The 23,017-nt window shown below is 35.5% G+C and overlaps 3 protein-coding genes and 1 pseudogene across 3 annotated transcripts; all 4 read left to right on the top strand.

The window, feature by feature from the left end:
• Positions 1–2,189: 2,189 nt before the first annotated feature.
• Positions 2,190–5,931, top strand: LOC141483659 (uncharacterized). Its single transcript, XM_074178435.1, has 2 exons — positions 2,190–3,672; positions 4,501–5,931. Exons 1-2 carry the CDS (start codon positions 3,625–3,627, stop codon positions 5,041–5,043), a joined length of 591 nt encoding a protein of 196 aa, XP_074034536.1. The 5' UTR covers positions 2,190–3,624; the 3' UTR covers positions 5,044–5,931.
• Positions 5,932–14,204: 8,273 nt separating this feature from the next.
• Positions 14,205–17,170, top strand: LOC141483651 (uncharacterized). The gene is made up of 8 exons (XM_074178428.1): positions 14,205–14,946; positions 15,094–15,144; positions 15,347–15,427; positions 15,528–15,566; positions 15,613–15,874; positions 15,972–16,131; positions 16,362–16,461; positions 16,868–17,170. The coding sequence occupies exons 1-5, from the start codon at positions 14,532–14,534 to the stop codon at positions 15,825–15,827; spliced, it is 801 nt and encodes a 266-aa protein (XP_074034529.1). The 5' UTR covers positions 14,205–14,531; the 3' UTR covers positions 15,828–15,874; positions 15,972–16,131; positions 16,362–16,461; positions 16,868–17,170.
• Positions 17,171–18,374: 1,204 nt separating this feature from the next.
• LOC141482524 (zinc finger MYM-type protein 1-like) lies at positions 18,375–22,980 on the top strand (annotated as a pseudogene).
• On the top strand, positions 19,249–20,801 carry LOC141484640 (uncharacterized). Its single transcript, XM_074179747.1, has 2 exons — positions 19,249–19,635; positions 19,838–20,801. The coding sequence occupies exons 1-2, from the start codon at positions 19,457–19,459 to the stop codon at positions 20,799–20,801; spliced, it is 1,143 nt and encodes a 380-aa protein (XP_074035848.1). The 5' UTR covers positions 19,249–19,456.
• Positions 22,981–23,017: the final 37 nt, after the last annotated feature.

Below are 23,017 nucleotides of genomic sequence, written 5' to 3'. Positions count from 1 at the left end.
AAAAGTAGATATGGCATCAAGTTTTTCGAAGTAACCACTTCAGATGGGTATGTTCTAAACAAGGAAATGTATAGTGGAGCTCAGGCTGCAGCGCTTGACAATAATGTCAGTAAAACCACCGCTCTCGTACTAAAACTGCTGAAGCCCTATATTATGAAAGGACACCACAGTTTTATGGACAACTACTACAACAGCTACGAGTTATCAAAGAAGCTTTTGACGTTGAGAACAGACACAAACGGAACCCTAAGGGCTAATCGAAAAAATAATCCCAAAAAAGTTGTGGCATCTAAACTCAAAAAGGAAGAACATATCTAGCAACGTAGAGGAAACGTATATGTCTCGAAATGGAAGGACAAGAGAGATGTTCTTGTGATTACAACTCCGAACCATCCACGCTTGGTGATACGTTCAAACAGATTTGGAAAAGAATATTTGAAGCCTGAAGAAGTTGTAACCTATAATGATCACATGTCCGGGATCGATAGATGCGATCAAATGACTTCCACTTACTCTTCTCCGCGCAAAACGGTTAGATGGTACAAAAAAGTTCTGTTCCATTTATTAGACGTGTCAGTATGGAATGCTTTCTATCTTTACAGAAAGTATTTCAAAGGCGGTAATAAAATATACTATTTTATTCAATTCAGGGATGATTTGATCAAGTGCCTGATAAACCTGCCTGAAAACATCGAGACAAAAAGCTTGGTAACAACAAGCAGATACAGTAGCAGAAAATTTCAAAATTCTGAAGAAAAAGAAAACTTAGGTCATTGGCCCGAGAAAATTTCTGGTCCCCCAGGACCTAAGTCTGGAAAGAAGTCTGTTTTTCGAAAGTGTAAACTGTGTACTATGAAAAACACACGCCGCGAAACCAGTTTCTGATGTGTTGCAAAGCCATATTTGTGCCCTACCTGTTTTGAGGAGTGGCATTACAATTAGATGTCACACTTTTGGTAGAATCCAGTTGTAATGATGAGGCTTTTTTATTATGATAGAAGTGCTTTTGTTTTTGAATAATTATTTTATTTATATTTTTTATTTGTTTTTATTTATAACGCCGTTCAGCGTCATGCTAAGACAAATGCTAATATACCTTGACAGCGTGACAGGACGCTGATCGGCGTCATCAAAAGTAGTAAAAAAAAAGCACATTATAATTTTTTTTACATAAAATTTCAAATAAATCACTTACCTAAAGCAATAACGAATCTATTTCCACAATAAAATCCTAGTGTCACATGAAGTGTAATTTCCATATGGGAACCGCCACTGAACGTGTTAATTCACGTGTTAGGAATCACACGTTAAAAGGTAAGACCTCGTTAGTCCTTAGCTCGCACAAGTTTCTCAACTTCTGAGAGTTGTCGTTCGTATGGGGGCGGCAGCTGATTAACGAAAAAACAGATTTCAAACAGATAGCATGTATTGTAAATATAAGTGTTATTTTCAATATAGTGAAAACAAACAATTGATGTGCATCTCATGCCCATGTGTGTGAACCGGAAGCTGGTGCGGGGAAAAGAGAATACGCCAATTAGATGCATGTATTACTTGTAATAATGTTCCTCCATAATGATTAGTTATAATAAATATCATTATATTCATTATTGTCGTTGTTATTCCAATATAGAACTTTTTGATGGAGATAAAAAGTCGTTCTAAAAGAAAAATTGACACAAACAATAGATAAACTAAATTGTATTGTTAGACATCCAACTACTAAAGAAAAATCGTTCTAAAAGAAATATTGACACAAACAATAGATAAACTAAATTGTATTGTTAGACATCCAAGTTTTTATTAGTAAGTTGATTTCGAATATATCTCCCAATGATTCGTGGGGAAGAGATAACATAAAGTAAATCGCTATGATAATGCAAATCTCAAACATTTTTTTTTATCATCAATAAGTAATAGATATGAGTAATCAGTTATCAAAAAAATAATGAGTTAGGTTGAACACTGCCCCAAACCACGAAGTATTCCGTATGCACCAACCAACCGAGTAAACTAATGTAACCTAACCATTCTGATCATCATCGATAATGACTATTTCAGGATTCGGAGTATCAGGTATCACAATTATGTCTGGGGGGTCGGCGAATTGATTTTTTTCAATTTCTTGATATATTTGTATTTTATATGATCTTGAGTTATGAACACGATTTTGCGTAATGAACATGTCATATACCCTCAGGCATGGATTTTTTATCCTGAATGTATATAGGATAATCTTATTCTCTTTTTGAAAAATATCCATTGGTTTGACTTCATCTGGTCGACAATCTTAATATAGGATGTGGTTTTTTTTTCAACTGTGCCATTGACGGCATTTAATAATCAATGCTTCAATCATTTTATTTTTTTAGAGATTGAAAAATAAATACCTAATTGTTACTTTCATTATTTTTTTTATAATACGATTTACACTTTTGACTAGAAAATAACATCCCCCAATCAGGAAAAATAAAAATATTAAAAAAGAATGGAAGCTGGGTGAAAGAGAACGGCACCAAAGATTAGCCGAACAAAAGACCAAAGAAATTGAGGAAACAAATGAGGAAAATTGGGATAATGATAATTATCCCACCTATATCCCTGATTTGAATAGGGATATAGTAAGAACTCCCCCAATTAGGAAAAATAAAACCATAAAAACCAATTCAAGCAAGGGTGCATCTCAGATTATATTTATCGCACAAGACAAATGTGTTTATATTTAATAATCTGAGGCAAGATTCAAGCTCAGTATTAGTTACTACGCGGGTGCCTGAGTTTCTAACACTGTCCAAGAAAGTTCTTCGTGGGAGCTTCGAATTAAAGTGCGATAAAACGTTAAACTAATTAATCAAAACTCCGAGCCCGTGAAAAGTGAAAATCGTGTCAATAACGATAACCTGCCGAACACACCGTCTTAAAGAAAAACATGTGTGTTACATTACGGGGCGTAATGTAACGTGTTACACCGCGAGCATTCGTGCAGTCAGTACGTCGTGTTACGGGGAAACCAGCGAGCAACGAGCCGCTCGCTTTAAGTGCTCCACCCGGCTGTCGGTTTTTTGGCGAATCCTTTGAGTGTTATGCGGTTCGGTCAGTACGCTCTTGCAAGTCGTCCCGAGCGCACGCGCGTCGCGAGTAATCACACGTCATTCTTCTCGTATTAATTTCTTAAAACATGGAGTGGCACAAAGAAAAAACTCTGTATTTTATAGAAAAATACAGAGAAGAGGAAGTGTTGTGGAACCCAGCTCATCCAGAGCATTATAACAAATACAAGAAAGAAGACGCTTGGAATAGATTGGCTTCGTTATTCGACAGCGACAGAGAAACATGTAAAAAGAAAATGACAAGTTTACTGGCATCATTGAGGAGGGAAAAACAAAAAACTAAACAATCAACTAGTACAGGAAAAGGTACGTAATTATTTATTAAGTTCTTAAGTACATAGGCCCACAAGTAACAGATACAATTTTGTTTTTATTTATTTTTTTTACAATTATTTTTCTACCATAGATTACGATATTCACGAAATATACTACTTTGGGTCGACGTTTGTTAATTTCAACTTCAATTTCAGGTGCAGATGAAGTATACCATATTACTTGGTTTGCATACAAAGCTATGATATTTCTACTGGATAGAAATACACCTCGTGCTACAACAGATACGGTTGCTTACAGACCCCTGCTGAATGCAGTATTCAGCAACTTCATTACGAATATGGTGAGCAGATCTTGTAGCCCTTCGCGGTCTTATTTGCAAGGGTAACATACTAGTCATGTCATTATTACCGTCTCTCCAGTGTCCTAATCTGACCTGGCCGTTCGATTCTTCGTCAAAGCTACCTTCAGGGGTATATACCTGAGAATTATTACCTTTTCTTAAAAAATTTGTGAAGGCATGTTATTGCTGTTACGACAGATGTCGCGGTGTTCGGTTCTAACAACATAGGTTTCCGCAAAACTCTAAACACTACAGACAATATGCCGAACACATTTTCCACCACTCTACGAGCTCTGCAAAGTCGATAGTTATATATTCTTTCCTTTGAACCACGTTCATGATATCCTGCATATACTTTCATCATATTTTCGGAAAGAGCAAAAGCTTCATCGCCAACAAAGTAAAACGGAATTTCTTCTGTTCTTGCTGGCAACGCAGTGGGTTGAGGGAAGTTTAGTGTATAATTTTTTAGTTTTTGGTTTAATTCACAGTTGTTAAAAACTCCTCCATCCGATATTCTTCCTTGGCATCCAATGTTTACATACAAAAAGTTATATTTCGCGTCAACAACTGCCAGTAATACGATGCTGAAGAAACCCTTGTAGTTATAAAATTCACTTCCACTGTTGATCGGTGACTGCAGTAAAATATGTTTACCGTCGATTGCGCCTAAGCAATGTGGAAAATTCCACAAAGTACCATAGTCATTTGCTACAACCAGCAATTTCTCCGGTGTTTCTGGCATCTGAAATAATGATTTATATTTATTTTCAGCTACGTGAACGTGAAGGTGCTTCAGAACAACCGCCTGATGATTGCCCTCCGCCTGCCAATAAAAGCGACAATGAATGCCCTCCGCCTGCCAATATTAGCGACAATGATTGCCCTCCGCCTTCAAAAAACAGGAAGAAAGCAGTCGCCCCAAGCCCGGAAGAGATAATGGCATCTACTTTCAATATTTTAAAAAAGAAAACCGAGCAAACGGAGTCACCTTCGCACAAACTTGACGAATGTGAAGTCTATGGTATTTTTTTGGCAAATAAATTAAGATCTTATTCAAAGACAACAAAAATACATGTGCAACATTACATATCAAATATATTGTTTAGTGCTGATCGCGGAGAATATGACTATGTTGGCATAAATACTAACAATTATTATTCACAAGAATACTCTACACAACCAATTTCAAGGGCCTCACCGATGTCACAGCAAAACCCTGAAACACCTGCATCAAATACGTCCCATCAAAATGACTGTGGGTCCCCAGCTATGAGTGAACAATTTCTATCAGAATTTGGTGATTTAATTAATTAAATAATTTTATATGTACTGACTACTTTTTCTGATTTAATTAAAACAGTACATACCTTTACATATCCTTTTATTGCTCCAATAAGGGCTTCGCTGGCCTCTTTTACTATAAATCCTATTCGTTGCTTTGATATCTTAAAAAAATATTGCATACTAGTATAGGAATCTCCTGTTGCATAAAAACGAAGTGTTAGTGCTAATCGTTCCGTGACACTGATTGCTTTTCTATAATTGGTATCATTTTTATGTACACTTGGTCCAATTAACGTCACGAGTTCTTCAAAATCGATCGGAGACATGCGTACAAAGTTTTTATACTGTCCAGTAATCATTTGGTTTTTTAAAATTGCAATCAATGACAAACCACCACATACGCCTCTGTTTTTTCTTCTTCTTAATTTGGATGTAACAATAATTAAGTAGAATCAAAGATACCAACGCGTCCTCGCTGTCGGCCATCTTGAGTGAACTACCGACGACAGCGGAGCACAGAGTTTTGACGAGGATGTTACGCCGATTTTCAAAACCCAGCGTACCATGCTCGATGCGTACCCGCTAGATGCGAATGTTACATTATACTTCGTAACGCCGGTCAGTACCCACCTTTAGACTCATTAAGGTACATGATCAGACCTGAGTGTAAACGTGAAATACTCCGGGTAGTTTTGAAATTTCTAGTGCTGGACGTGTACCAAATTCCAGTGATACTGGACAGACCGGACTTAATGGAAAGGCGGTACTTTCCCATATCGTGGTGTGCCATGTGATGTATACCCGAACCTTACTGGAGATGGGAATTGACCGTTGCGATTGTTTGTGGTGCCCGGAACCAATGAGACCGCTCCAGGTGTTACCTCTGCCGAGGGAGGACAGGTACGTCCCATACATCCAACCGGATCGTCAGTGGATGGAAGCCCGGCAACGAGAAACGCCACCCCTACCCAGATACATCGGAACAGTGAACAATGTCCCGGATTATCTACCGGCGTGGACAGATATACCCCCACAGATGATAAGAGTCAGGACGGATTGTGGAGGAAGCAGAGTCTCACCCTCCTGAGGACGCCGCATCGAGAATGACCACACCTACGATCTCCCCTATCGTATCACCAATAGGAACGCCTAGCTGCCACCTGTGCCCTGAAGCATTATCACCGACAGTAGGACATGACCTACCCGGACCGAGCACAGCATATCACCGTGTACTCAACCCATCAAAGCCTGGCGTTACCGTATGGTAACGGAGAATACAGATATTTCCAAGATCATTTATTTTTCAAGTTTCGCCCCTTAAAGTCAGATGGCACTCTAGGTGTCTTCTCAACATATGATCAAACATATTGAACAAGTTAGTTTCACAATTGTGTTTGCGTTGTTTGTGTATACGGGCGTTTTTTGTGATAGAAAAGTTTCTTTTACCATAATGGACGTAGGTACGTTTTTTTACTTGATATTCATATAATGTCATAACTAAGTCTATATTTTTTTTATATATTGATAAGAAAATACACATGTGTATACTTTTTAATATCTTGTAGTAAATTTTTGTCGCTAGTGGGATGTTTTGTATGGTGTTACCGTACGGTAACGCCAGGTCAATATAATGTCAACTTTTGACCAAAATGTTCTTATTGAAAATTTTGTTTCAGGCATGGATTCACGTTGCAAGAAGTCTTAGAAATAGCATTCTCTGAAGAAATTGATGATATTTATATTGAACCACCTGAACCAAACGTGTTAACGGATGAAGACTCCGGTGATGAGGATTGTGGAGGTACCATTGATAATCTATCGGGTAAACAGCTGCGAGCACGAGCTGAAGTGAAGTTTGCAAATAAAATAATGTAGAAGAGGACATTATTCACGTTGAAAAATGTACGAAACCAAAGCCCTCGGAACTTAAAACAAAAAGCAATCGGGTACCTACACGGTGATCTTATATCACAAACGAGAGACTTTCCTGCTCCTAATTTTGGAAAATATAAGGAACTGTCTCCACGTCAACTTTTAGAGCTCTTTTTGGACGATGAAATACTGAGATTTCTGATTGAAGAGTCGTCTAAGTATGCACTATTCAAAAATATGCCAGATCCAAAAATCTCCATAGGAGAAATGAAATGTTTGCTATCAATACTTCTGATAAGTGGATACTCGGTACTTCCAGGAAAAAGGTTTTATTGGGAATCGCAGGCTGACGTCAACAATTCCATGGTTAGCGGAGCTATGAGGAGAGATCGTTTTGTGCAAATTATGCGCAGTATACATTGTGCCGACAATTCTAAAGCTGATCCTAATGATAAAGTGTGGAAACTTCGCCCCTTCATAAATAAACTGAAGTCAAATTTTATTCAACATTATCAACCAGAAAAGAATATGAGCTACGATGAAAGCATGATTCGTTACTATGGACGACATCCATGTAAACATTTTATTCGGGGAGAGCCCATACGCTTTGGATATAAAATGTGGGCCCTGAATACAACTTCTGGTTATTTAGTAAATTTTGAAATATACCAGGGAAAAAGCGAACGTAGATCAGAGAAATATGAAAAAGAATTCGGTAAAGCTGCCGCCCCTTTTGTCTCTATGTTAGATGACTTAGGAAATGAAAAAGAAGGACCCTATCACCTCTACTTCGACAATCTATTTACCGGCATGAATCTTCTTCAACATTTAAAAGATACAGGTTACCAGGGTACTGGTAACCTCTACCTCTACTAGAGAAAACCGAATTCCAAAAGACTGTCCGATAACAGACAAAAAACGTAAGGGGTTCATATGAAGGAGCTATCGAGAAAAACACTGGAATTATGGTAGTTCGGTGGGCTGATTAATAATGTGGTGACGGTTGCATCGACTTGCCATGGTATTTTACCAGTGTTGCAAGTAAAACGTTATAGCCAAGCGGAAAAAAAGATAATCCAAGTATCACGTCCAAACCTAATAGGTGAATATAATTCGCATATGGGTAGAACCGACTTGATGGATGAAAACCTGTCAAGGTACAGAATAGGCATTAGAAGCAAAAAGTGGTGGTGGCCAATTTTTACTTGTCTTATTGATGTAGCGGTCACAAATGCATGGCAAATCCATAAGAAATCAGGTGGAAAACTAACTCAACTTGAGTTTCGGAGAGAAATTGCAACCGGCTATTTATAAAGTTATGGAAGCGCTCCTAAACCTGGGGGAAGACCTAAAACCTCAAAATTGAGTCTATCTTTCAACAGGATTTCAGATGATGTCAGATATGATGGAATAAATCACCTAGTTATTGAAATTCCTGCAAAGAAAAGGAGAAGGTGTGCAGGAGAAGGCTGCATATCCAGCATAAAAACAATGTGCAGTAAGTGTGATTTGGGTCTTCGTATTCCTTGTTTTTATATTTTTCCAAGTAGTTCATGGATTGTATATCTTTAAATGAAGTGATTTTTGTATGTTTTGTATTTTGAATGAATTGTCTACCTAAAAGCCTAGCGTTACCATACGGTAAAAGTTTTTTTCAACAAAAATTTGGTATTTTTTGCAAAAATTTGTCAAATGTTACCTATAAAAGAGTCATTGCAGCCTTAATCTTATGAAAATGTCCTAAAAATCAAAAGTAAAAAACTTCGGTTTTGAAGGGTTAATGGACCAAGAGACAAATTGCTGGTTGTACAGAAGAATACCCCAGATAGCGACAGCGACTAGCTAGCAAAAGTATCGAACGTATGTAAGTTTAGATGAGTAATATAAATATGTAGGAATTAGTAGTCTTGTAGTAATTGGGTATTGGTATATCAAATAATAGTTCAAACAAAATTAGGACATAATAACAACACCCAATTCTATAAGATTAAGTAAGTAAATTAAGAAAAGCGGGTACGCCAGCGTAAGATGATATTATTATTATATTTATTTTGAATTAAAATAGACCCGAAATAGATCGAGAAATATGGCATTAACTCTAGCGCGATGACGACATATTATATGTCCTCATCTTTTTATTAAGCGCTTTTTTAAACTTCGAGCAGAGATCGAATTTTTTTTAAATGAGAAGCAGCGCCCTTTTGCCGATTTAGAAAATAGTGAATGGATGTCGAAGTTAGCCTTCTATGTCGATTTGACAAATCATATGAACGAACTGAATTTGAGATTGCAAGGAGAAAATCAGCTTCTCCCTGATTTAGTCACCAATATCAAATCCTTCAGGCAGAAAATAATATTATTTCAATCGGAATTACGTAAAAAATGTTTCACACATTTTGAAACATGTGAAATATTCAGCCACACTACAGAGACTGAATTTCCCGTCAATTTTGCAATCGAAACTTTGAGTGCTTTGAAGATAAATTTTGATACTCGTTTTTCAGATTTTGATGTCATTGCGAATGAAATTAAGCTTTTTCAAAATCCTTTTGATTCTGACATTGAAACCCTGGCTCCGGAAGTCCAAATGGAAATTATTGATTTACGGTGCAGTGACATGCTTAACACATTCAATGCTAATGACGGTTTTTACCGACATGCTTCCACTTTCAGTAGTGCGCATGACGGTTTTTCCGTCATCAGCAGTCCAGTATATCAAACTTTAGTATTCGTTCAGCACTCAGCTAGGGCAGTTGTTATTTTGCGAGCGTGGTTAAGAAGTATCAGTGAGTCTGAAAATTGTGTTAGCCAAGTTTGTTATGGCGGATGACGAGGCAGGGCCTTCTGGCGCTAAAAAAGTCAGAATACCCAACAAACGGTACTATTTCAATTCTGAAAAGGACCTAAATGAGTTGGAAAGGTTGCTGATGGAATCTGATGACGAACAATTGTCAGAAGATGTATTCGAGGATGTTTCGGATTCGGATGAGGAGTATTTTCCGGAGCACGACCTGCACAAGGGTACACACACTTTGAGGAGGGATTTGAGAAATTTATCTGATAGTGATGATGACAATGGCTACCAACAGTTACCACTTATTCCACCACCTGTTACAAATACCGAGACATGTGCAAAAACAACGAAGCAATCCTTACCTCCACCCCCTCGTTGGTCAGAAGATACATCCAGCATGAAAGAAAATTATTTCATAAAACATATGGAGTTTCTCATTTCACCAGAAGGTAAGAAATATTAAAGTATTTGCTAGATACTTGATTTGTTTATATTGTAGGTAACAAACCAATAAACTTTTTTGACATGCTAGTGGATGAAAATTTTTATGAAATCATTGCGGAACAAACAAATAAGTATGCAGAGGAAGTTTTCCTTGCTTCGACTATGTTACCATCGGCACGGATTACTCGCTGGCATGATGTTACTGTCGACGAGTTACGAGTATTTTTTGGTGTATTTCTGCATATGGGCATAATATCTACCAACCGACTGCAAGACTACTGGAAAACTACTCGGCTGTTTTCTATGCCATTTTTTGCTCAATCGATGAGCCGGGACAGATTTCTTTTGATAATGAGGTGAAATTTTGAACTAGTATTTTCAATACAAAAATGAAATAATGAATAATTTTCAGATGTCTACATTTTTCACCGAATCCCTAAGATGGAGATCCAACACCTACAGATCGCCTCTACAAACTAAGACCCCTCATTCAATATTTCAATAATAAAATGACCGAAGTTTATTACCCTGACAAAAATCTATCATTAGATGAATCGATGATTTTATGGCGAGGACGATTGTCGTTTAGGCAATATATAAAAAATAAACACCATAAACCGGATGGTACTATTTTGAAGTTTTCTGTTTATACAGGACAACTGGATGATTTTGGAGGCAAAAACCGTGCTTCCAATGTAGTACTTGATTTGATGGGAGGGTTTCTAGATTCAGGGCAAGCAGTATTTATGGATAATTATTACAATGGTTACGACCTTGCGCTCAAAATGTCCACACGCAAAACATACTGCACAGGTACAATAAGAATCGACAGGAAAAATGTTCCAATTGAGGTCAAAAATAAAACTTTAAAAAAAGGAGAAACAATATATAGATGTAGAGAAAACGGCGTAATGGTAGGAAAATGGCGTGACAAGCGGGACGTGCCCTACATTACAACCGAATTTACAAATGAAATGGTGAATTATACAGATAAATTGAACCGCCAAAAAGAAAAACCCAATCCTGTATATCAATACAATAAGTTTATGGGCGGGGTGGATCGACAAGTTCAGCTGATGGCATATTACTCATGTGAAAGGAAATGAATAAGAAACTTGGCTTGCACATCCTTCAAATGTTGTTGCTCAATTCCTACCTATTATTCAAAAAACGAACAAAGAGTAAAATGACTATGTATGATTTCAGAATCGAGAGCCTAGTGCCTGAAAAGCTTCAAACACCGCTAACATGCAAGGATAAGAACCATAATCCCCACAAAAATTCTATGGGGTATAATGGAAGAATTTTGTCGAGAAGATGTATTTGGTGGTACAAAAACAAAAAGAAGATGAAGGAAACAACCTTCCACTGCAACGCGTGTGACAGTAAGCCATATTTATGTGTGGATAAATGTTTCGCTGAATACCACGCAAAGTTGTAGAATATGAATAAATTTTATGATTCACATGTCCCGTCTTATTTCATAAATAGTTTGCCAGAAATATTATATGTATTTGCCATGACGTATAAAACCGCCATCAGCATAACATAATGAACTCAGATGCGCGTGATGGTTTTTACCGCCATGGTCCTTTTAGCCAAAATTTTGAAGAATCTTTTTCACTTAACCTTAATAAGTCTCTTATGTATAAAAGGTTTAATAAATTTGGTGAAAAAGTGTCTTAGCACCGTGAACACGTACTGTACTTTATTTCGCAGCGAACGTGTTAAACGTGTATAGAAAAATACTTGTCGACGCGATTCATGAAAAAATATCCGGCTTGGGCCGGAAATTGAAGACTGAAGGAACCTGGCTCTCGAAAAGATTGCTTAAGTGCGGAAAGATATCATTTCTGAAAGGGGTGGCGATTTCGAACGGTACAAAGCGGGCAATGAGGATCATATCGGATGAACATGATGGGATACCTACATTCCAAAAATACCTCTCTGTATGATCAGCACAGTCACTGAAAATATCGCCAATAACGATTGGATTCCTGACAGCGTCTTCCTTGTATATTCTGTTGAGTATCTCTCTCTTTTCCTCCGCAAGGGAATAATATCGAGTGAGCACAACCCCAGAGATATCCTCTTATGTCTTTTATGGCCGAGTACCCTGGGGGAACCCCCATTCTCAACTTTTTCTAACCATGTTATAAGAGAACTGTACGATAAATTGACGATATGGGTATCTATCCTGAAGCAGCTCAACCAATTTGATATTGTACTTTTCCACAATTCATTAAAGTTAGCCAGGGGTAAGAAGGTCGGGAGTAGAGCTGATCAGGATTATCACGGACATCTATAGTATAAACGTTGTATCACCTAAAACAGCGAGCATAACTGCGAAGGAAATCATCAAAGAGGCATTATCTCTCTTCACAACAAACAAGGAAGTGTTGGACATGCTCACGATCGAGATCGAATCCAAAGATGAGCTTATTGAGACATTACTGAGAGTGCGGCCTTTCTTTCCTCCATTGCTGCATGAACTGTACAGAAACTCCAATGCAGGTCTAGTTTACAATAAACAGAATAGGTTCACAAACACGGTTTTAAGGATCCGTATCATAATATTACTGGGACGAATTCAAAACTTATAGACTCTTAGCATAATCTTTTCTATGGACTCCCTTTCAAAGAAAAACGAACTAATGGAGACTCATTGTTCAAAGACTTAATAATGGGAAGGGTGGTGCTCATATGAAATCGCCAAGGCTATAAGGAAGGAAACATAGGAAATAGAGATTGAGGAGATCACTCAGTCCCATGGGACAATTCTATCCCCCAAAACCTCAAAAATAACTATATATAACTGTGATATATATATATATATATATATATATATATATATATATCAGGTCGATCCATTTTATTAGATAGAAGATGTTCCTCTGGATTATATGCATTTAGTTCTCTTAGGAGTGATGAAAAAACTACTTTGTGCAGTCTGGTGCTATGGATCACCTCCTCATAAATTTTCAAGTAATGAGTTCACTAGAGTTTCAGAATTTTTAATTAATATGATTCCTTTTGTACCTTCTGATTTTGCTAGAAAGCCTAGATCTTTGAGGGAGGTAAAGAGGTGGAAAGCTACAGTGTTCCGCCATTTTTAACTATATACAGGGCCAGTTGCTTTGAAAAATATACTATCAAAAAAGAAATATCAGACTTTCCTGATATCATCAGTGTCAATTAGAATTCTTTTGAGTGAAAAATACTTAACAATGTATATCGATTATGCAGAGAAATTACTTGTATGTTTTGTAAAGAGTATTAAACAAATTTATGGAGCCCATTTATTAACTCACAATTTCCATAACTTATTACATTTAGTAGATGATTTGGAATACTCGATAATTTTAGTAACTTTGAAAGTGAAAACTTTCTTCAGTATTTGGGAACATTGATTAGAAAGCATGGTAAACCTTTACAGCAGGTGATTCGTCGTTACTTTGAATCATTTAACTGTGGGAGAAAAATAAATATCTCTCAGAAAATATTAGGTTTCAATTTGATAAAATCTCATTGTGATGGTCCATTGATAGAAGGATGTTCTGCCCCAGAATTCAAATCAGTTGCTGTTTCAGATTTTAGGCTTTCGTGCACTCTCAGAGATTCGTGCTGTGCTTTGAAAGATAGGACAGTGATAGAAATAAAAAATTTTGCCTTCTCCACAGTATTGAATAATTATGTTATGATTGGCCAAGCATACATAAATAAATCAGATTTCTTTGATTTACCACTAGCCTCGTCATTACTAAACATTTTCAGTGTTCACAGTTTAAGTGAAATGAAATATTGGTTGATAAATGATATATCCCATAAACTCGTACGTGTACCTTATGATGATATTTTTGTAGTTTTTCCTTCAATTCATGCCCGACAGGAGTGAAGATGCTTCTGAGGGGTTTGGTTGCTTTAACAATTTCGGTTGTAATAGCAGAATAAGACCCGAATTCATCAAAAACACAAACTAAGATCAACGTCATAGAATACAGTTAATTTTCCTGACTACCCATAGTTCATAGTTTGGGGGGAACTGACGGTGGACATTAGGTTTTTTTTAAATTTTTGTGTTCTACTAGCAGTTAAATTGTCCATTTGTACTTTCAGTATTTATCTAATGATATAAATAAACAAAATTTTACACACCAAGAGTTCTATTAGTACTTGTTAAAGCTTTCTAACTTTATTTGTTGAGCATTGGCCAAAATAAATGGTTTTGCTATTTAGAAACTAAGACTTACATGATAAGTTATTCATTTTTAACTTGAAATGGTTAGTGAATGGGGGTATTATTATCAAATCATCAAAATCTGTGAGTTGATCAAGACAGAATATGTGTGTGTGTGTGTGTGTGTGTGACTGAAGATCACACACAAATAATTGTGTCATTCATAATTCAATGTTCATTTATTATATAATTTTTCTTGAATTTCATGTTTCTAGGATGCCTTGGCTGATAGTGAAATTCACAGAATCAGATGAAATTGAGGCTGTACCTGAATGTTGGTACAATAAAACTAAAAAAACATTATTTTACCCTCCATTTCCAATAAGTCGAATGGAAAAGGCAATTAGACATGAAACAGAGCCTGGAGACGATTGGCGGGAGTACAGTGTGGTACTAATGAGAGAAAAGAAGTATGACACTTTCCGAATCGCTTGTGCGAAAGCCTCCAAATGTTGTGTCACCTCAGAACTATCTGAGGTCGATGTGGTATCAGAGAAAAGACAACCAAAGAAGAAAAGCTACTCCTCTGACAGTGAAACAGAATCAGATTTAGAGATTCCACAAATACGTAGACCTATCAGAAAGGGTGAGTTGTGATTTCTATAAATTTTGTTTTAAAATATTACAGCATATTATCCATTTGAATATGTTAGGTACTTTTCCTAAAATTTTCTATACATAATAATTTTCTCAGAGAGTGCTTTATGTATACAGACAACACATTTTATTTCAGGCACCAATCAATCTGAAAAAAATGCTTGCCGAGAGAGCCAGGTTGAATCAGGTAAGTGAGCAATTTTAACGATATCTCTTGTTTCATACATATTTGTGATGTCAAGAATACCAATTAGAATAACCTCAATAGATAAATTTTATAGAAATTTATAAACAAACTCATCAAATATTGCAAGACATGCAATGTGTTTCTTAGATGCAGTCTTCGGGACTAGGTACCATTGAGTTTTCACAAACTAATTTTTTTTCAGTCTCAAATGTGATGCCGGTGAAAAATTATGAATCGTCAACTTGTTTACCTGAACAACTTGGAAATGATGACTTCAGTAAAAGTGAGTTAGTTGTATATATTCGTTTTTAATCATATCTTTCCTGCTCAGTATGATTTAAATGTCTCAATATTGCAAAATATAAAATTAATTTTTTTTTCAGATTCAGAAAATGATCTTGGAGAAAGTACAATTTCAACAGGTACCTTTATTTCATATTCTACTATTCTCTCATCATTCTTTTCTAGATGACAATAAATTTAAGAAAACTTGCATAGGAATGTTGGTGAAAACAAATAAAATGTTGCGAGATTTAGAGGCAAAATTAGAAGAAATATCCAGAAAAGTGGATAATATTTCAATATATATTAAGGAAAAACCACAATCATTGGAGAAAAATCAAGAGGAAAATGGAATTATAGATATCTTTACAGATTTCCCGATTAAAAATGAAATATGTTAAACCACATAGAAAAGATATTGATAAGTGAGGCAGCATATAAAAATCTAGTAAGTATATCAGCTGAAATTGTTAACAATATATGTCTTTCAAGGAAAGTTTGTTTTTCATGAATCATTTCTGAATAACTTCATTATCATTTTTCAGGTTAATATTCTCTGTCGAATCGGGGGCAAAGATTTTAAAGAATGTTCGCGTCGATTCCTCAAAAAAATATTGGATGATAAATTTGCCGCAGAGTATAGTTTACATGGACACAAACATAAAAAAATTTTCAAAAACACAAAAATTTATGCTTGCGTTTTGGGTAAGATTTATCGCTATTATAGTAAACAATAAGCTCAAGTGTACTTTTAACGAAGTCAAGTAAATTAACTCCTCAGTTGATTTTCTATGAAATTGACAGTTGCAATATAAACATTTCACAATTTTTATCACTTATTATTACGATTAAAGATATATAATTTATATATGATTCATTGGTGTCTATAAAAACATTTATCAGTAAATAAAGTAATATATTCTTTACATTTGTAGATGCTATACAACGGTGCCATAAAAATACAACTTTAAAGGACATTGAGGTGGTTGTTTCTGCGTACTTGGCAAAATCCACAGAAAGACTGAAAAGGCAACAGTGAGTTATTTTTAGTAATAATTATTGACAAAAGTAACTGAAAATATCTCGAAAACTAAAAAGATAATTCACATCTACTAATCACCATTTGTAGAAAACAATTAGCAAAAGTGAACCTTTGTTAGATAGAGAATTAAAATACTTCTTTTATATAAAATTTCTCAACCGCAATGTTTTACCAAATGATTACATTTATTTTTTTGAACTTTCAGTACCAGTCATTGTTAAATTTCAAGATAAATGTTTGATTTGAAAATTATTAAGTTTTACTTTTGTTTTTTCATAACCAGTTTCAAGTCGATGACTCAGTTGTTGATTGACAATACAATCAGTACATTGTTTTAAGTAGATTTTACTCCCCTTCATTATTTGAACAATTATCTTCAAACATATTTTTTCTTTCTAGGGCTGCCCCTGTGAGTGAAGATATCCCGGTAGAATGAGAAATTCTATTGTGTTTTAGTTGATAAAGTTCACAGTTGTTTTTTTTTTAATATATACATTTGAATGCAATTTGTGTATTGATTTATGGTCGAGAGAGGTGGTAGTTAATTAAAATTTTTATATTATCCAAGTAAATAATCAAAAGCTTTAGGCTATTTCAACTATATTCGACAGTGATAAGTCATCGTCAGTTCATATAGTTAGAAATGAGCAAAATGGGCCTAAGAGATGAAGAGAAAACATCAAATAGAACTATTTACTGAATTGATGAGAATGATGGCTATGATATTTTTGACATTTTTAATGTTTATTAGCTCTTCATCAACACATTTATAAAAACACAATAATCATTGAATCTCTATTATTATCAGTATCAGTTAAACAAACAGGTAAAGTAGGTATGAAGATACCAGAATAGAGATTATACGGGGATCATTCAAAAAATATACTTGGAAGAATATTCATTGAATATTCTCCATTCATATCCCCAGTACGTTTCTGGAATATTCTGTGAATATTCCATGAATATTTGCTATGTAATATTCTAAGATAATTATTCATTCACATTTCAAGAATATCCCTGGAATATTTTGATTATTCTATGAATATTCCTGAAATATTACATTAGAATATTCTATGAATATTTCCCCTTTCATAATCCAAGTATATCCGTGGAATATATAGAATATTCAATGAATATTCCTGGAATATTTCTGAGGAATATTCTGAGTTTTTCTACGTTTTTCCCCCTTTGCACATTCGTGAAATATTCCACAAAAGACGTATATATTGCCGGCATATTCATGGGATATTGCAATATCTCTAAAAGAATGTCCTGGGAATATTCAGGGAATATCTAGTGCTGTCTGGGTTGCGCTCATGGCGCCTAGATGTATCCGCTATAACGGATAATTTTTGAAACTGATATTACACAAATGTCTTTTTTTTTCTGTTCCAGTCATTTCTTGAGACATGGCAGATGACAAAAAAAAATGTCTGGAGCACAATTTCGTAAGAGGAAATTAGAGAAACAATTATCGTTAGCAAAGCAAGCAGACTCGTTCAAGAAGTATCTTCGTCCAAATCTTCAAGAACCGCAACCATCAGGCAGCAATACAAATGATGATATGAAAGAAGACATAAACGAATCCCACCACAGGAAGCTGTACTACAGAAGGTCCCGCTTTATTTTCAGCAAAAGAAAATACTCCACAACAGCGGGAAATAACCAAACAACCACAACCATGCAAAAGTACAAATGATGATATGGGAGAAGACACTAATAATCCTTCCACAGAAAGTTGTCTCATTTTAAACTTCAATGACCCTGCAACATGGGATGTCTCTACTGATCATCTGCGGCAAATCCTCGTCAAACACGGGCCAGATCAAGTGAAAAATATCGAGTTCCCATTAGATAACCAGCGAAGAAAGTTTTCTACAGTGCATTATAAGAGAAAACGAGTCAATGGTGAACGTGTGCCTCGTTCATGGCTGCAATATTCAGCTTCAAAGGATTCTGTGTTCTGTTTCTGTTGTAAGCTATTTTCTACAGATGAAAAATCCGCTCTATGCAACAAAGGTGCGAATGACTGGAAGAATATTTCATATATATTATCAAATCACGAGAAAAGTAGTAGCCATTTAGCAAACTACCAACAGTGGAAAGAGTTAGAGCTTCGGTTGAGGACTAATAAAACAATCGATGAGGAAAATTTACGTTTGATAAGGGACGAGGAAAAATACTGGCAACAGGTTCTCGAAAGGTTGATTGCTTTAGTGAGAGTTCTAGGAAGTCAAAACTTACCTTTTCGTGGAACGCATGATAAACTATTTACTCCTGGCAATGGAATTTTTTTGAAAATGGTTGAATATCTAGCTTTATTTGATCCTATAATGAATGAACATCTTAGAAAAGCGAGTAACAAAGATATTCATGTTCATTACCTCGGAAAAAATATCCAAAATGAACTGATCAGTGTTTTGGCTAAAGCTGTCCAGGAGAAAATACTGGCGTATATTAACTCAGCTAAATATTATTCAATAATTCTAGATTGTACACCTGACGTTAGTCATGTTGAACAAATGACCATCATCGTTCGAATTGTCAAATTGATTACTGATGAACGTAAATGAATCGCTTATTTTTGAAAGGCCTCATGTCACATTTTTTTCGAAATCGACTTTTTTGAAAAAAAAACAAGTCTTCAGACCTAAACACATCGTTTATTTATTATTAGCCTCATGTCTCCTAACTAATACCGTAGATATAACAAGTTGAAGATTCTACTTATTTATGAAGGGCCTCTTGTCTGTGACTTGAGTCCCTTCATAACTAAACAGATCAATCACACTTGATCAAACCTACTGCGCAACACCTCAAATCAGCTGGTTTATTATTTGTTTTCCATCATTGCCGAGGTCAATCCCAACAACAACATTCAGTGTTTTGGTAGGTAAATCAGAGAAAGATTAAATTGTTTTCATTAAACTTATTCCGAGATCGGTCTTATCTTTTATTCACATTTACTAGAGAAAATAATTTCAAATAATGTCATCTAGTGAAGAAAGTGTTTCAGAAGATGTGTCAGTTACCAGAAAACGAAAAGGTGTCAGGAATCCTGAAAGTTACAAAGTTAATAGAATTAAATTGGCTAGACTTCATGGAAAATCATACACAAATTACAAAGGAGACACTGTGGAAAAATCCTCAACAGGTGATCCATGCTCGTAAGTGCCTTTTTATCTTCATACTTTCCATTTGTCTGCTTGCTTTTCAACAAAGAAGCTTAAATTTGTAAACATAAATGTTTAATTACGATCGTTATGAGCATTACATAGCTAGTTACTCATTGTTCTCACATTTGAGCTCTATTTTATTTTATTATTATATTCTATTTTTATTTTATTTATTATTATTATTTTTTTTCAGGTGCAAAATGAAATGTTTTGACAAATTCACTGAAAACGAACTAAGATCAATTCTTGACAGAAATTCAAATTTCCAAACCAAAAATGAACAAGATTTGCACTTGCAGTCTCTCATTGATGTATACTCAGTTCGGAAAAGGAGATCTAGGTTTAAGTCACCTACACCAACTGATGGTGGTCAAGCCAATGAAGAAAGCTCTAGACCTAGTCATTCTGTTCAACATACAAGGTCCTACAAGTTTCATGTTATGGTCGGGGAAGAGAGGAAACAGGTTTGCAAGCAAGCTTTCTTGAGTAATAATGCTGTTGGTGAAAAGAGAATAAGGAGACTTCAAGGAAATGCTTCTAGGGGTGAAAATCCTGTTGATCGGAGGGGACAACAAACAAACCGTAAGACTTTTCCCTTGGAATTTGTAGAGACTGTCAAGGATCACATCAAATCATTTCCTCTGAAAGTAAGCCACTATGCCTCTAAAGAAATAAAATATTTAGATGCAAGACTTGACATTAAAAAAATGCACACAATGTTCCTGGAGGCAAACCCAGGATCTGAGGTAAAATACAGCTTTTATTACAAAGTGTACAAAGAACACTTCAATTATCGCTTTGGAAGACCTCAAATTGATACGTGTTGCGAATGTGAACGGCTGAATAACAGAATAAAAAATCCTCAACTAAATGAAACAGCAAGAAGAGTAGCACAAGCACAGATGGAAGTACACAAAAGAAGGTCAAACAAATTTTACAAGTCCATTCGTGACGTAACTGAGTATTGCAAGCTTCATGATAATGCAATGATTTTGTGCTTCGATTATATGCAAAATGTATCTTTATTCCTGTTCAAGAAACCTATTATCTTAGGCAGTTATCAGTTTTTCCATTTGGGGTGCATGACAGAGCTACCTTCTACCTGTACCATGAAGGTATTGCTCAAAAAGGAGCCAACGAGGTATGTTCATTTTTAATGAAATATATCAATGACAACATACCTCCTCATGTTGATGAGCTGTACCTCTACAGTGACAACTGCACAGGACAGAACAAAAACCACACGATGATTAGATTTCTAATGAGCTTGACAGACACAGGTCGATTCAAAAAAGTTTTGTTCAGATTACCCATCAGAGGACATTCATATCTCCCATGTGACAGGGACTTTGGGTTGATAAAGAAGAAAATGAATAAAATTGATCGATATTATTCCACTAAAGAAGTCATGGAAATCTTTTTGACAGCTACACAACAAGGAAAGTTCTATGTGGATCTGATTGGGACCCAAGACATTGTTGATTTCGCAAAATGGTGGCCGCTGGTTTACAAGAAGACCAGTTCAGAGGAAACCAAAGTTCAAAAAAGAGGAAAAAAAGAATTCTTTCAAGTCTCAGCTTATCACCAATTCAAGTTTGAGAGTTCACAGGTGGGAGTAGTTGTAACAAACGAGTACATTGATGGGTTGAACGAAAAAACCTTCAAGCTAAAAACCTTCCCAAATGAAAAATTCCAACAACGAAGGCTTACACTGGAAAAAGACCAATAAAAGGAGAGAAGATTGAAGACTTGAAGAAATTGATGCAGTATGTCCCAGAAGAGCATAAGGACTTTTATTCAGGACTCCTTCAATGGCCCACAAAATAGAAGTCAGTCAAAGTTCTGTGGGGAAGTTGATTTTTTTTTATAATTAAATTGTTTTGAAAGAATAACAACCAGTGAGTTTCTATTTTTTTTAAATATTGTTACTAAATAAAAATAAAAAAAGATTTTGTCTTGATTTTGATAAGCAATTTTGTCTTTTTATTTCAGTTAATCTAATACAAATCTACCAACAATGTTCACTTATTTATGAAAGGCCTCATGTCAAGTGATTTCAAAGGCCTGTAAAAAGGTAATGGTACAAAATATGATGACAAACTTTACACCAGGAAATGCCTTTTTATCATAGGTATCATATAAAGTAATTAGAAAAAAATGAAAAAAATACTTTAAAAAGTTATGCGGTTTTTTTCGTTTCCTGAAACGTTTACTTTTGGTGACATGAGGCCTTTCAAAAATAAGCGATTCAAATGTGAAATCAAAGAATATTTTTTAGGATTTGTCCCTCTTTCAGACATCACCGGTGCTGGCTTAACTGAAAAAATTCTTGATCAGTTAAATGAGATGTCTCTCTCATTAGAAAATTTACGTGGGCAAGGGTATGACAACGGAAGTAACATGAAAGGTAAGCACAGTGGTGTTCAAAAAAGGATTTTAGATATAAATCCACGTGCTTTTTTTGTACCCTGCAGTTCACACACGCTAAATCTTGTTGTGAATGATGCTGCAAAATGTTGTCTGGCAGCGACATCCTTTTTCAACTTGGTCGAAAAAATATATGAATATTTCTCTGCCTCAACCCATCGTTGGGAAGCCATATTGCGTCATGTGCCTAGTTTGACACTGAAACCATTGAGCGATACAAGATGGGAAAGTAGGATTGATGCATTGCGTCCATTACGTTACCAATTAGCTGATGTGCATGATGCACTTGTGGACATTTATGAAGATCATACTCTGATTGGTGCATCTGGAAATCAAACTCGAATTGAGGCTCAGTCTATTGCTAAAAAAATTGCGGATTTTAAGTTTGTTGCTTCACTTGTCGTGTGGTATAATATTTTGTTCGAAATTAATTTGACTAGCAAAGTTCTTCAATCCCAGGAATCTAACCTCAATACCGTTACAAATGCTCTTCTAAAAACGAAAACATTTCTTGAAAGCTGCAGAAGTGATTTGGGATTAGAAAAAATGCTATTAGAAGCTACAGAAATATCAGAAGAAATGAATATTGAAGCATCATTCGCATCAGAAACGAAGCCAGTGCGCCTAAGAAAAAAGAAAAGACAGTTAAGCTATGAAGCGGAAGATGAGCCAATATGTGATGCGAAAGACCAGTTCAAAATAAATTTTTATTTTGCTGTGCTAGATACCGCAGTAAATTCAGTTGATGAGAGATTTAATCAGCTATAAAATATTAGTCATGTGTTTGAATTTCTCTACAAGGTTCATGAGATGCAAAATAAAACTTCCAAAGTTGTTCTGGAACACTGCATAAAGTTGGAAGAATCTCTTATGCTCGTATGCACCGTATTTAAATTTAATCGCGATTAGTTAATCTAAATTACGTCTTTTAGATTAAATACTAATG

This window comes from Leptinotarsa decemlineata, unplaced genomic scaffold (genome assembly GCF_025532065.1).
Source record: "Leptinotarsa decemlineata unplaced genomic scaffold, Ldec_3_MD MMD2_P_RNA_scaffold_14, whole genome shotgun sequence".
In the NCBI taxonomy this organism is placed as follows: domain Eukaryota; kingdom Metazoa; phylum Arthropoda; class Insecta; order Coleoptera; family Chrysomelidae; genus Leptinotarsa; species Leptinotarsa decemlineata.
Note: the sequence above shows the minus strand (reverse complement) of the source record. Positions and strands in the feature narration are given on the sequence as shown.